The sequence below is a fragment of the Sinocyclocheilus anshuiensis genome, unplaced genomic scaffold (genome assembly GCF_001515605.1).
Source record: "Sinocyclocheilus anshuiensis isolate Anshui unplaced genomic scaffold, SAMN03320099.WGS_v1.1 scaffold2023, whole genome shotgun sequence".
Lineage (NCBI taxonomy): Eukaryota > Metazoa > Chordata > Actinopteri > Cypriniformes > Cyprinidae > Sinocyclocheilus > Sinocyclocheilus anshuiensis.
The window spans coordinates 71,351-87,270 of NW_015548299.1; the positions used below are offsets into that span (position 1 = coordinate 71,351).

Genomic DNA, 15,920 nt, shown 5'->3' on the forward strand with positions numbered 1-15,920 from the left:
ATCGCCCATCCATAAAAAAAAGTGTTTCACACGGCTCCGGGGGGTGAAAAAAGGCCTTCTGTAGCGAATTGATGCGTTTTTGTAAGAAAAATATCCATATTCAAAACGTAATAATCACTTTAATGTAGCTTGCGCCAGCAGTTGTACACAGAAACAGTTCCGGGAGCATGACGTATGAGGTCAGCGCTGCACATGTGCCGGTGCGTCTCGTGAAAACCAACGTTTGTTTACAGAATCAAAGGAAGCAAAGTTTCCTTACTTTAGCAAAGGAAAACCAGTCTCCTCTTGGCTTATATCAAAATCCTCTGACATTCTTCTTCACAAATCCTCGTTTTGTACTTAATACGTTTTGTAATAAGTGACCGTTGTTTTGTTTTGATCTCTCCGCTGCGCTTCCGCGTGTGTCACTTCTGAGCGGCGCATGCACAAAGCCGACCTCCATATGTCATCCGCAGAAGGCCTTTGTTCACCCCCGGAGCCGTGTGAGATACTTTTTTTTATGGATGGGCAATTTTTTCAAGTTTTCAAGTTCTTTTGGACTGAAGCAATTCAACACCCGCTGAATGGCATTAAACAGCTTGAAAGATCAAAGACCATTTTTAATATAACTCCGACTGGATTCGTCTGAAAGAAGAAAGTCATATACACCTAGGATGCCTCGGGGGTGAGTAAAACGCAGCTTAATTTCATTTTTGGGTGAACTAACCCTTTAAGGATGCTAGAGCATCTTATTTTAAGAATCTGATATCTGCCTGCAAAAGGAATCCTAAAACTCTGTTTGTGACTATTAACAGCATTGTTTCTCCTGTTACATCGCCTGTGTTTTCTAATGAAGACTGTAACCATTTTTTATCTCATTTTGTGGGCAAGGTTATGGCTGTCAGGGCTAGCATTGTACACTCAAAAAAATGTTTCGGTCTAAATTTACATTTTATGTAATTCAATTGCATAACAATTTTCCATCCATTTAGATTACATAGTTTTAACATAAACAAATCAATAAACTTAATGTGATTCATATGTGTCAGTCATACGTGAATGAAACTGGTAAGTTTTATGTAATAGTTCACAGCAAAGTCCCCACACTGCTCAGTGTTCATGTGTTTCCACACTACAGAGTGTTAAAGTAGCATTGAAGCAGTGCTGGAGTTAAGGAGATAATTATGTGCTGATTGAGCATTAATGATGAACAGCTGCTGTTAATAAGCAGAATCATCGAAGGAAAGAGAAACACAATAACTACTACTGACTTCAGCCACAGACGAAGATGAAATCAACTGATATATAAAAAAAATACATTAAATCTCTCAAGATCTGATTAAACAAATCCACAAACATCTTTACCAACTTCTCATTACTAACCAGATTCACTTTATTTCTGTCAGACGTCTAGAGAAGCTCTTATTGAGAATTAACAGAGGTTTAGATGTTATATTGTTTCATTTGAAATCACCATCAAGGAGATCAGTGTTTCCTTTTGTTGGGCTCCTGACCCTTGATTTTTTGGTGTTAATGTTATGCTGGTTGTTTTAACTGTGTGTTCATAAAAAGCAAGTTTAGCTTAGCTAGCAAAACCAAAAAAAAAAAATTAAGTTTTGGGCAGATGATCCACTGACCTCATTTGAAGTCCAATTTCTGATTAAATGAATGTTGTATTGCTTTATCATCGTTTATAGCTTCAGATCTAGTAGTATAGTAAAAATTGGATTTTCATCTGCAGCCACACTAGTGATGAGCGGATGGCGGTTATATCCGCGGGCGCTGCGGATAATCCACGGATCGGGTGGGTCGGGTAATAAAAAAATGCATTCTGATTATTTGCGGGTGGGTCGACTCAATGCAACAATGACAATTCTGTCAACTGTCCTGAAACGTGAACTAAAGTCTTCTATCGCAGCGTGCAGCAGCTCTAGATGCGTCGATGTGAAACGAAAGTCAAAGAGAGAAGACGCGGTACAGATGAATCACTTACGCTGTTTTCATCTGATGGTTTGTGTGGATTTATTTACTCATCTAACCTACACGCTATATTGAATAAAGGTTTTGCAGTAATTTCCCTCATTTTAAAGTCGAAAGCTGCGGGAATGAGTAATGCGATGTATGCGCAATCCCGCAACGAAATTCAGGATCTGATTAAACATAATTCTATTATACAGAGAATTGTGAAACAGATTTTCATGACTTTTCAAAAACTTTGAGTTTATTTATTTTCACAAAACTTTCTAGGCCTGGAAATTGCTGTTCAATGACTTTTCCAGGTTTTTTATGACCGATGATCGGGTGTGGGTCGTGTGCGGTTATCTAAATCAGACAAAAATACAGGTGCGGGCGGTTGGATAATTTATTTGAAGCTGCGGATTCGGGTGACGTTTTAGCTCATCCGCGCATCACTAAGCCACACATAAACCACAGACATCAAGAATCAGCATATGAAACTTAACAATGGTGAGTCAACAAAATGCTTCATGTTGCAATGCATGCTGGGTATCAGCATAGGGTATCAGCATAGTACAAGACTCTCCCATGTATCCCAGCATGCATTCTATACATTGACTCACTGGGGTCTCTAACCTGGAATACGCCCTTTAACATCCACAATGCAAAATAATCAGGCTCACAGAGAGAGAGAGAGAGATGAAAGGGTGAGACAATACAATTTAGCACACACTTCAGTATAAAACTTGCTTTAGTACAAAAAAAAGTTACACTTGGACAAAAAGTGATTTTCATTGTTATAATTGTCATTTCATATGTAATTGTAATTCATATGTTCACATGTAATATGTAATTATGAATACAATGGCAAAAACACCCTGTTAAAAATATTTTTATAAATTTAAAATAAGCAATAATTTCACCCCAAAACTGCACAAATATAGAGTAAAATCTATGAGAAAAATTATTATTATAATTTTTTCAAATCACTTTTTATTGTCTGGTGTAGCAAATTAGCTCAAAAGGGAAATATTTATAATTAATTATAACTGGTTATAATTAATAATAAATATTTAGATTAGATCTTAGAATTAACTGTAGCAGAATCAATATTATAATTATTTGATCTGTCCGTCCACCGAGCAGACAACATAATAATTTATCAATTCAAGGAAAGATTATTTTCCTGGCCAAGTAACAATAGCTTTTCCTACTTTTATGCAGTACTAGCAGTAATTTAGCATGTAGCAAGGTTCAACATTCAGTGACCCCAAATTGTGAGCAGCACACGGAAGCAATCAACTGTGAATATAAGGGATTTAATAAATGAAACTACAGCTAACATACAACAAGACTAAGCAAAACACATATATACAGAATGAAGGAAAGTAAGGAAGAGAGAGAGAAGAGCAAAAGAATGGCAGTATTTCACATCAATTAACCACAACCTAACGAGAATCAAAGAATCCAAAATCACCTTAAAAGGGGCTCAAACTTAAACACGCATCTAAATGGTTGTAAACGGTTACTTGCATTGGCTTCGATTGCTGAACAAGAGTCCTGATGCGGTAGACAACGGAGGTTCTTGATGAGTTCTTTAGGAGTGAGCTGGATGTTTTCCTGGTTCTTCTGAAGATAGGAAAGTCCACAGTGGATCAACAAAGTTAGTTATTTGAAGATAAAACTTGGATAGTGTCTGTCTCAAGAAGAAAGGTTTTGACCCAAGATTAGTCTGAGCTAATGACTTTTGAAAGTTCCTATCCACACCCACCTTTTGAGATTATTTTGATACCAAGAACGAAACATCTAGAAGATCTTAAAGCAGAGATACACTCATATACCTGAACATAAGCATTGAGAGTCTAACTAATACAAATAATGAGTGGTAACTAGGCTAATATAATAGGGAAACATACAAACAAATGTCTTTATGTGTGTGTGTGTGTGTGTGTTATGTGAGCATGGTGTGATTTGCTGGTCAGCCAGGCCGTTGGTGCCTGGCACCGGGGTCATTTACGTCTCTTTGGAATGTGTTTGAAGTTCAATGGGGAGACGAGAGTGGTGAAACCGTTTAGCATCTCCTTGATAGTGGGGGGAACCATTGGCCATTTAGCACCCATATAAATGTAAAATCTGGGGCCAGGACTGTAATTTATATGTAAATGTCAAAAGGCTAAGAGGGGTCTCTAAAGACATAAAACCCCAATGATCATCAATGATTTTAAGCAGACGTCACACTGGGGTCTCTGAGAGTACATTCCTCCAAACAAAGAGCTTACAAGGGTTAAGGGAATTATAAAACATGAAAACGTTACTGTTAGAGTTAAAATGCACACTGGACCTTATTGTTTATTAAAGCACTTAAAGGGTTAGTTCATTTACTCACCGTCATGTCGCTCCAAATCCATAAGACTTTTGACCATCTCTTTATGAACTTTCTGAAGTGACAAAGCAGTAATTACAGAAATCATTAAAATCTCTTCATTTGTGTTTTAAAGATGAAAGTCTTATGGGTTTGGAATGAGATGAGGATGAGTAACTGACAGTCATCTTTATTTTTGGGTGATCTAAGCTTTTAATTCTCTTTCCTCTCTATGAATGAATGGATGTGAGTGATTTATTGCAGTGCTGTGATTGTGGACTTTATGAGATCTGCTGGAATGATTGTAGTGATCGATCCCTTCTAGATTGACTCAAAAGCCTGTTTTGCTCTAATATTTACACAATACAAATGTTGTTACAGTAGCTGATACATTCTGATTCCCTTGGATCAAGAGTTGTCACAACTAAAATGATACTTTAAGCCAAAAACAAAAAAAAGTTTAAGTTTGAAGGGCCACAAAGTTAGTTTACCTTTATCATGATTGTACATTCAGGCAATTAATGGAGTTCCCTGACAAACATATATAATTTAAATAAAAAAGCAAATAAATGAAAAATGAATCTTTTATTAAAAATGTTCACATGCTCTATTAGATGATTTGTAGTGACAACAGAGAAGCAGAACATGAGCACAGCTATGAGAGAAGCACCTTTCACAAACAGGCCATTTTGTTGATGCTTGAAATCTGGAAAAGTTTATTTTTTTCAACTGAGAACTTTAAAAACACATCTGTGTGTGAATTTCATTTTTGTGTTTGAGTTTCTCTCAGGCTTTTCTCAGTTGCTGACAAATCACATCGGGACATTAGTTCCAGAAAGACTTCTCTGTCGTTATCTGCATTTATCATAATTATTTAACCTACTGCCTCTGAAACAAGATTTGCATACTGTCCTTTTTGTCTTGTAAAGTTGACAGGATGTTTATAATGAGCTTCTCTGCATCGTGTCTGATGGTTCTTTAGATTACATTGATCTTCTGGCTGAGCAGTCCAGCAGACGTCTTGGCTCTCTGATAAGAACATGTGGAGCTCAAGTCTGCGTCCTGATATAGAGATGTGCTCCAGTGCCGTCTGGACCGTTCTCCTTCTCCAGGTCACCGCTCATCAAATTTCATCAGGACATGAATATGGGCTTATAATTGCTCCTCTGCTCCAGATAAATACATTAAGATCCACAAATAAAGAGAAATAAAAAATGTCACAAACACAACTCTGCCTGGCATCCAATTATGGATGGCTTTCTGTGCATTTGTGAATCACGGCACACATCTGTGGATTGTGAAACATTTCTAGCGTCAAGACGTGCACACAAATCCACAGACAGGTGGATCAAAGGAAAACTAAAACTGACACGAAGACGAAAACTGATCAAAAAACATTTTCATAAACAGACAAAAAAAATGTTATAAAAATAAATGAAAACAAAAATAACAATTACTGAGCAACTAACTGAAATGAAATTACATCTAAATAATAATAATAAAATTACATAAATTACAGTACTGCAAGTTTGACTAAAATAAATGCTGTGGGACGAGGGTTTGAGTCCCAGGAGTGTGTTATATGAGCGAGAGACGACAGTTACAATATTATGATTAAGATAAAAGACACAGCTAATATTCAATTACAGTACAATATTGCTGTATTATTACCAAATTACATTCACAATTCAGTCTAAAACTTTCAAATATGACCATTCATATTAATGTATATTAATATAAATTTATATTACTAATAAATGGATGTAACCCTATATAAATACACATGGATACATTTATGTGAACTCCTGCAAATAAGCTCGTCTCAGGAGTCGTCTGTGTTCATTTTGATTAAACACATTTAATCTTTTACTTTTACTATTCCCCATCTAATCTATCTAAACATGCTATAAGTTTGTGTCGCTACATTTGTCTCATGGAGCTTACATTAAAATGTCTAGCTTTGGTCTGCACTCTGGGAGTGTTCTGTTAATTCTGTTGAACTCTATTTTATACATTTATAGCAAATGTTAAAATAATATTACCAAATTTAAAAATGCAGAATTATAATAACCTTGAGGTGGACTCCACCCTCTGTCAGCTCAAGCCAATCAGATAACAGAAACATTGCCTTGACCAATCGTAGCATGTTCTCGCTACAGCCCGTCACATTTTGCACGACAGTCAGGATGAGAACATTTCGATTCAGATTCATTCACAACATTCTACGAGCTCTTCCTTCAAATTGAGCTTAAGTGCTGTTTGTGTGGTTAAAACTTATTTTATGTGGCTTCTTTATAGGGGTGTGCGATATATATATCGTCTGTGATAATATTGTAATTGTTGTTTTAACGATGTGCGATTTTAGACAAAACAAAAATATTTTCAAACAAAGTTTTGCGTCTCTGAGCAACATGACACTTTTTCGTTCCTGAATGAATCACTCGCTTGAAAGAATCGTTTCAATCGCAATGACTCACTTGACTGTGACTTGCTGCCACCTAATGGCAGTTTCAATTTCACATTTAAAGTATCTTTTAATTTTTCAATTAATCTTAAATATCAGTAGTCAACATTTTATGTTTAATATATCAAAACATAATTTATGCATTTGTAACTACAGGTTAAAACATTTGGGTCCTGCATTAAGCAGTGTGTAAATACATCTATATGCCACTTCAGATGCAGCTTCTGTGTTTCGTCTGCATTGCAAAGATGAACTTTGTTAATACTGATTTAATTTGGTTGGTAACTGCCAAAATGTCTTATTATTCTAACTGACTGATTAAAAAGATGATGCACACTTTTAGGAAAAAAATGGCTTTATAAAAGTACAAATGCCCATAAAGGTAAAAATCAATTTAAACTTATTGGAAAAGATTAATTTCTATCACTGCTGTGAACTGACCACAGAATATGAAGAATATAAAAAAAATTGAGGAGTCAGCTGTCCACGGTAGTCCTTAAGATATCAGCACAATAACATATCACTGCTGTGAACTGCTCACCACACAGAATATGAAGAAGATCAAAACTTTAGGAGTCAGCTGTCGACGGTAGTCCTTAAGATATCAGCACAATAACACTCAGCAAAATATAGTCTAATTATCGTTATCGATAAAATCCCAGAAAATATTGAGATATCATTTTTTGTCCATATCGCACACCCCTACTTCTTTATATTTCCATTGAGACCAGTGTATCAGGATAAACTCAAGACTGTATACAAATTATGATCATTCACAGATCCTGAGCGATAACAGTCTCTCTACACCTGACACGAGCGGCGCAACGCATTATAATCAGTGATACTGTCTACACTGGACTGAACAGATCACCCGTTCTTCTTCTGAAGGACCCCATCTAGGACAAAACATCATGTATAATACCAAATACAAGCCCAAGCGACTATCAGTGACGTTACAGTACAAGCCTCATCGCTGCAGCTCTACTGAGGTTTTTGAGTGGATAATGCAAACGAAAACCTGTATCATCTTACTATACCAAGTATATCGTCTCTACAAAGTGGGAATCATTCTGTATTACATTTAATTAATGTTTGAAATATTTGTAATTAGTGGCGTTACACCCTACTTATAATGCTTAATATAGAGTGTTAGAGCCACAGAGTTATTTCAGGAAGAGACCGCCTGACTGTAAAGCAACACCTGATTGGTTGTAGTGAGAACGTGCTATGATTGGCCGGCAGTAGAGTCCACCTGTCTGTGGATTTGTGTGTACATCTTGATGCTAGAAATGTTTCAAAATACACAGATGCATGCACAAATGCACAAGAAGCGATTGGCAAATGAATGCCTGGCAGAGCTGTGTTTGTGAATCTCTTCACATGAATTTGTGGATCACTGGAATAAAAGAACCGTTCTAAGCCCACAGCTGCTGAAGAGCCTGAACAGAGCAGCTTCTGCCTCTGGATGAACAGAGCGGAGAAGTGCTGGGGTACTAACATCTCACCCGAGGCTCAGCTGCAGGGCTGGAAGAGAGATGATCCCGGGTTAAAGGAGTGAAGCGTGGCTGAGAGCTGCTGCCCAACAGGGGAATGTCTATCAGTCAAACAATGAGAGCATGAAAATAAGCTTCTGTTTTGAATTGAAAAGAGCTCTTTCTGATTTAAAAGGCCAGAATCGATCAAAAGAACATCTCTTTTCTTATGCTTACTTTTTTTCAGTTTCCTTCTCCTTCATTCACTGTGGAGAGGTATCTAAACCAGACATGATCTAAGATGTTCTCTAAGGTGTCAATCGCTGATGGCCCTCCATGCCCAAGTTTCCGAAGAAGATCTGTGCATTCTGTGAAAGTTTTCAGAAGAGATCTGATTAGTCATATTAGTCCTGACACTCATAAACACATTCTGAGGTCTGTAGTTCACGTAAGGTAATGTGATCATGAAATTCAATGCTTCTGTTGCTGTTACCGTCACATTCTCTGGATGCCCATGAACATTTAATCACTGCTAAACATTCAGTGTAATTTGTCAATGTTTTATACTTTGCTCATTTCAGCACTAATCATTTACTGTCACTTGTGTCTGAGCTTTATATGTTTTTCAAGCAATGTTATTTCCATTGTGTTCTTGTCACTGGTCTCACCTCTGGACAGGTGTGCTTTTTTCCAACACAGATGTCTTATTGTTTTGATGAGCGCATCCAGCACGAAGTATAAGTTTTCAGCTGCTTGCAATTTAGCAGGCACTCTGAGCCTTGCCTCTAAATAAGCTTCTTCACTTCCTGTAAACAACACATTTCCAGAGTTTAGTAAAGCATCATCAGTGAACTGTAACATGAGTCAGTGATCTGTGTTCAGAAAGCCAATTTACGTTTTTTTATGATGTGCTCTGCGTATCTAAAGTCAATTATCTTTAACTGCAGGGTGTCCGTGTTGATGAGAATATTACTCAGATCTGTTTCAAGAAAAATACCACGATCCCAGCAGTGACACAGAGCAACGGCGAGCTGCCACATGATGAGTCTTGCCTCTTCTTCACTCAGGTGACCTCTGTTTTTTTTTATGAACTTACACAAGGTCACACAGGGATGCGGATTTTCCATTATCAAGACATTCTGTTTGTCCATGATAAACCAGTCATATAATTGTATGGCATGGTCGCAGAACGGAGGCCTTTGCAGCATCAACATCGTAGTTGTCTCTTCACATAGGTTTGAGAAACTCGTCCTAAAGAAAAGAGACTGCCCAAAGGTTAGCTGACTCCTAACCAATTTCAAACCTCATAAACTAAAGAGTGACGGAAATTAAAGATGATGGCGATGAACTTTACATGTACTTTATAACCGATTATTCTAGACTTTGATTGTCTAATTCAGTTATACCTCATACTGTCTACATACAGAACTTAATAAAACAACTCTTAATAGAGAATTTCATGAAAAATAAAGTCGTCAACTCACCAACTCTGATGTTTTCCCAGGCCAGTGCCTCTTCACAAATTTGATGAGCACCTAAAAAATTAAGAACATTTTTGCAAACATAAGTAAACTGATCTCTCTGTGTTTGTGTACATGATCATCTACAGTCTTTTTTAAATGTGTTGATCGATACTGTAAACTAGGGTGTTCATTTCGGTTATTTTTCCTAACCGAGAACCGACGCTCGTTAAACGATTGTTAACCGTTAACCGACAAGATTATTTTAAAGTAGAAGTAAATTAAATTAGAAAGGATAAGTGTATGTGTTCCCCCTTGGACAATAACGACGACAACCTTTGCTTTTCTGTAGATTTATTCGCCCGGTTGTTTTTTTCTTTTTGTTTTCTGCAACAGATTTGGGCTGCACGCTTTAACATGAACAACATGCGTTAACTGCCCATATTCTATCTCCTTTTTACTCACATGTCTTTCTTCACACAGCGCCCCCAACAGTATACATATTTTTTTCTTACATATTACTAGTGCAAATTATCTACAATAAACAAAGAAATGAAACCAATTAAATAACTCTTTGAGGTCATTACATCTGTGACCCTTAAAAATACTAACGTTTGTTTCCTAGGGATTAATTTTACATGCGCAAAAAGCAGCAAACAACAGAACATAAGGATTCACTGGTCATCATATTACATCACGCACCTGCAGCACTTCTGCGAGTGGAGAAAAACATAATAAAGCTAGGCTATATATACAGTATCTCACAGAAGTGAGTACACCCGACAGCAACGTTATGACATCATTTCATTAAAAAAGACACCTGACGAAACACTTGACAAATTTCTGGACTTTTATAAGGAAAACAAAACTACATAAATGTTATAATAGATAAATGAAATGTGCACTGTTTTTATTTTACTTTAATTTTTTTTTCATGATTCCCAATTATTTATATTCACGAGTTCTAATATTTGTACAGGCTTTACATTTTTATTTCAAGTTTCTTAAGGGTCAAGATCAAGTTATCTGCATCTCCTGCACTCCACCAAGCCACTCCCATAATATCTGTCACAACTCAAATTAATGCACGACTCTACATTATCTGTATAGCATGTGTGTAAGACTAATACAATTATGAAGTGATTATTTTATGATGAATAAATCTTTCAGTGAGTAAAACTGGCTGCGTCTATAGTATTAAAGGCTACACAACATTATTATATTATCTTTAAATTAATTTTTAAATGATTATTATTTTAAATTATTGTCCCCAGATTAGTAGAGTAACTGCTCCCGAGCAGGTTTAAGTTTACGGACCTGTTGCTATGGCAGCAACTCCAGGATGCGCATCGAAGAACCAAATGATCCAAGATCATGCCAAATCGTCAACAAATCGTCAACAATCAAATCCAGCTAAGTGAGTTAGCGATGTACGAAGAACGGGCCCTAGGTCTATTTCTGAAATAATAAAATGCGACATGATTTTTCCCCCTAAAAAACAAATGTTTTAATACGCGTAGCGTATTTTAACCATGCAGCAAACCGTTTTAAATATTTTGATAAATTACTGAAAAAATTATAACCATGCAGCAAACCGTTTTAAATATTTTGATAAATGACTGAATAAACAAATGATTAAATTACTTTTTAAACAGTTTAACTGAGTGTATTAATCTGTCAAAATTCTTACCGTCGGTTAAACGGTTAAAATGAACATCCCTACTGTAAACACTGATGTTTATGTCAGGACTCAAAGTTCACAGAAAGAAACAAGAGGCAAAAAGTTTGATTATGCAGAAAGAGCAACACACCCTCTGGCCATCCGATCTACTAATTCCTTCATAGACACCGACTACATAGTCTCCCGATCTCACTTCTTCTCCCACTTCATAGAGAGAGCGGAAGTACTCTGCTCCATGTTGAGGTCTCGCTTCATAAGGAAAGTCAAAGTGTGGAGATGCAAATTCCCGTCTCAGTCTATTAGAAAGGATCAGGCATTCTGAAAAACACAACAACATGTTAATGTACAGCATGAGACTGAAATCCAGCAGCAGCGCTTTGTAATAAAACCAGAAACAGACTGAATGAATCAGAGCAGTAATAACTGGAGACTCACGATCTGTTGTGTTGGGTACTCGAGCGGATCTGTGTCTGCTGTCGGTTCTGCTCTGGATGTTTGTGGATGCTCCTGCGATGGCTCCCCTTCAGGCACACGAGGACACACTTTGGTTTTGAGGGTTTGGACGTGGCGTTTTACAGTCTTCCGCACGCTCCTGAAACATTTCCTCCCTTTTGTGTGTTTCTCTGCAAACAAAGAATATTGATTAGAAACATCTTTATTATTAGCACAGATTAGTGGTCGACCGATATATCGCCTAGGCTAATATATATGTCGATATTTTTCAAATATTGCCATTGGCCTATAAGTTTTTGATTCTGAGCTTGGCTTTTTCCCGCATAGAGACAATCGCGTCGGGCTTCATTGCACAGGATATGCGCTTTAAGACGTGTGCGCATTGCTTGACAGTGTGTGCTTTCACCAGCCATTATTTCAGTGCTTTACTTTAGATATACTTTCATTTCTGCCGTTTGGAATGCAGTACGTATTAGATGCATGAAACTCACGTACTGACAGACTTCCACGTGCGCTTTGTGTTTGTCCTAAAGCTCACGATTGCAGATAAATGCACTTGCATCTCTGAATACTTTTATAATACGAAATTGATGTGTAAACAGTCAGTTATGTTTTCAGAACAGGACAAAACATCTGATATGTCGAAACAGATCTGTGCATTAGCGTGAATGCGGCCTATTAAAGCTGCCACTGTCTATGAACTCAGCAGTAATAATCAAACAGCAATAAAGAAAAAACCCATAACTATGATTGTCTGTAAACTTTCGGATACTTAAAGCACTCTCAGATACTGAAAGTACTTTTTGTTTATCACTTGTAACTGTCTTTTGCCCCTTCATTAGGTTACAATGGGGCTAAAGGCGCCTTTGATATTATTTTCCTCTAAACTACTAGATGGCAGAAAAAACTTAGTGTAGCACTTTCCAAAACATCCGCTTTTCAAGATATACCTGCAAATTTGGCTGATCCTTGACGCGATCACGGGCAGCAGCACAAAGTTAATTCTGTGCTTACTATCTAATATTTGATGTTTTTTTTAAATGTCGTAGATTTAAGCAGCAAATGAGAATCACTAAAATTATTGAATATATTTTGAGACAAAGGTCTTCTTTATGACTTTAAGTTTTGTTTAAGATAATTAAAGCAACAGTTTTTAAATAATGAAAGAATATGTAAAAGTATGATATAAAATGGTAAAAAGCACCCCTGCTGCTGGGGCAAAAGGCACAATAATTAACATGATAATTAATAGATGGCTGACTTTCCCATTTGCTGACATGACATGGTTAGATTCAGATGGTAAATATCATATATTATGTTGGGTGTCCATCTTAGAGATAATCACCATGTTTAGAATGAAACCATATATTTAAGTGTGCCTTTAGCCCCATTATACCCTACTTTATATTTGCTTGTATGTTTTGAAGCTATATTTACTTGGTTAAATTCTTAACAATTGTTTTGATTTATTATTAATTTGTAATTATTTTTAAAAGTAGCCTACTTATATAATTTAATAAAAATGCACAAAGTAAATTTGATATGATTGTGATGCATCGAATTGAATCGAATCGTTGACATGATAAGCGTAATCGAATTGTGAAACCAGTGCTGATTCACACCCCTAGTTTTAATTTGCATTAACGTTGTCAGTTACCTGTTGGGTTGTTTTGTTGTTCAGGATCATCTGTTGGGTTGTTTTGCTGTTCAGGATCATCTGTTGGGTTGTTTTGTTGTTCAGGATTATCTGTTGAGTTGTGTAGTTGTTCAGGCTCATCTGTTGGGTTGTGTTGTTGTTCAGACTCATCTGTTGGGTTGTGTACACTGTAAAAAAAATTCTGTAGTTTTTACAAAATAATTTTGGCAGCTGTGGTTGCCAGAATAATTTAGTAAAAAATACAGAAAAACTGTAAACACATTTACGGCCAAAAACTGTAAATTTTACAGTATAAAACTGTAATTTACAAACAAGAAAATTTGAATGTAAACCAGTAAATTAAACAATGCACACTGCTATTAAAATCTGTTTTGTACCTTTAACATACTGACGACCACCATAATAATGCAGGTGGTAAAAGAGAAAGCCACATGAAGAATCAAAGCTCATCACAAGGTTGTGTTGTTGTTCAGGATCATCTGTTGGGTTGGGTTGTTGTTCAGGCTAATATGTTGGGTTGTGTTGTTGTTCAGGCTAAATATGTTGGGTTGTTTTGTTGTTCAGGATCATCTGTTGGGTTGTTTTGTTGTTCAGGCTCATCTGTTGGGTTGTTTTGTTGTTCAGGCTCATCTGTTGGGTTGTGTTGTTGTTCAGGCTAATCTGTTGGGTTGGGTTGTGTTGTTTCAGGCTCATCTGTTGGGTTGTGTTGTTGTTCAGGCTCATCTGTTGGGTTGTGTTGTTGTTCAGGCTCATCTGTTGGGTTGTGTTGTTGTTCAGGCTCATCTGTTGGGTTGTGTTGTTGTTCAGGCTCATCTGTTGGGTTGTGTTGTTGTTCAGGCTCATCTGTTGGGTTGTTTTGTTGTTCAGGCTCATCTGTGGGGTTGGGTTGTTGTTCAGGCTAATCTGTTGGGTTGGGTTGTGTTGTTGTTCAGGCTAATCTGTTGGGTTGTGTTGTTCAGGCTCATCTGTTGGGTGGTTTTGTTGTTGAGGCTCATCTGTTGGGTTGTGTTGTTCATGCTCATCTGTTGGGTTGGGTTGTTGTTCAGGCTCATCTGTTGGGTTGTGTTGTTGTTCAGGCTCATCTGTTGGGTTGTTGTTGGGTTCTCATTTTGTTGGGTTGCTCTCAGCTGAAGCTACAGCTCTACTCTGCGTGGCTTGAGTGTAATCAAAAACCGGCTCGGACTCGAGCGGATCTGTGTCTGCTGTCGGTTCTGGTCTGGATGTTTGTGGATGCTCCTGCGATGGCTCCCGGTCAGGCACACAAGGACACACTCTGGTTTGGAGGTGGCGTTTTACAGCCTTCCGCACGCTCCTCAAACAACCACAGCCTTTCCTCCCTTTTGTGTGTTTCTCTGCAAACAAAGAATATTGATTAGAAACATTATTATTAGCTCAGATTACAGCTGGGTAGCTTATGACAAAATTTGATTGATGACTTTGACCTCTGACCCATAATTATATCCATATGCGACCTTTGACATCATAGTAATTTCCATATGCGAAAACCGGCGTGCGTGAAATCCGGCCGTCAACCTTTGATCTCCGGGGATGACAAATTATGTTTTTGTAAGTGACCGAGGATGACAGGTGATAAATTAAGTATTGTTTTTGAAGATATTATGGTCCGTTCCCATATCCGGACTCGTCTGTGTCTTACGTGCCCCGTGGTATCAGGTTGCATTCCAAGGTGTGCTTGGATAAATAGACCCGTGCACTTCTGTGGAAAATCAGAAAAGAGCTGTGAAACACATAGACATGGATGGTTTATACACACCTAAAACTCCTGAGTAGGAATGGGATGAAGAGATGATGGAAAATCTGGCTTTGGCTCCGAGAAAGCCGTACAACAGTGATTTGTATTTGACAAAGTTTCTACACGAAAATACGGATTGTGTGAGAGACGAATTCTTTAGCTGTTTCACCCTGAGAGTTACCCCAGCAAAAGTTCAGGGGTGCTGCCATCCCCGCCCATTTACTACAGCCATTATAAAAAACAGTAAGTCCCTCCCCACATCACATTTCCAACATGTCTCAGGAAGACTCTTTACAATGCGATTACGCTCCTTTCAACCTCGTTGCTCCTGATGATAATGCTATCGATTATATTCCGACAGACCCGACCTGCACAAAGAATGCTTGGATAAATTCTGCACGGAACTCGGAAATCGTAACCTGAGTTACCTGAAGGATCTGTGCACTACCTCCACCCACACAGGGTTCGATACCACAGATGGGTGCTTCAGCGGTATCGGGTTCAAAATCATAAAAGCCACGATCGTGCTGCTGCTGCAACACATCATAGACAACAAACTGAGGGAGGAGTGCGAGGGTTGTGCAACGGACCATCCGAGCCAGCTGCAACATCGGAAATCGTAACCTGAGTTACCTGAAGGATCTGTGCACTACCTCCACCCACACAGGGTTCGATACCACAGA

The 15,920-nt window shown here is 37.7% G+C and overlaps 1 protein-coding gene across 1 annotated transcript in view; it reads right to left on the bottom strand.

Annotated features, from left to right (window-relative positions):
• LOC107656126 (serine/threonine-protein kinase prk-2-like) overlaps positions 1-9,447 on the bottom strand; it is a 12,002-nt gene extending 2,555 nt beyond the window's left edge. The window contains exons 1-3 of the mRNA XM_016443842.1: positions 9,129-9,447; positions 8,902-9,039; positions 8,525-8,601 (exon numbers count right to left, since the gene is read on the bottom strand). Coding sequence (XP_016299328.1) covers positions 8,525-8,601; positions 8,902-9,039; positions 9,129-9,447 — 534 coding nt within the window. The remainder of the gene's footprint in view (positions 1-8,524; positions 8,602-8,901; positions 9,040-9,128) is intronic.
• Between the last annotated feature and the right edge of the window lie 6,473 nt (positions 9,448-15,920).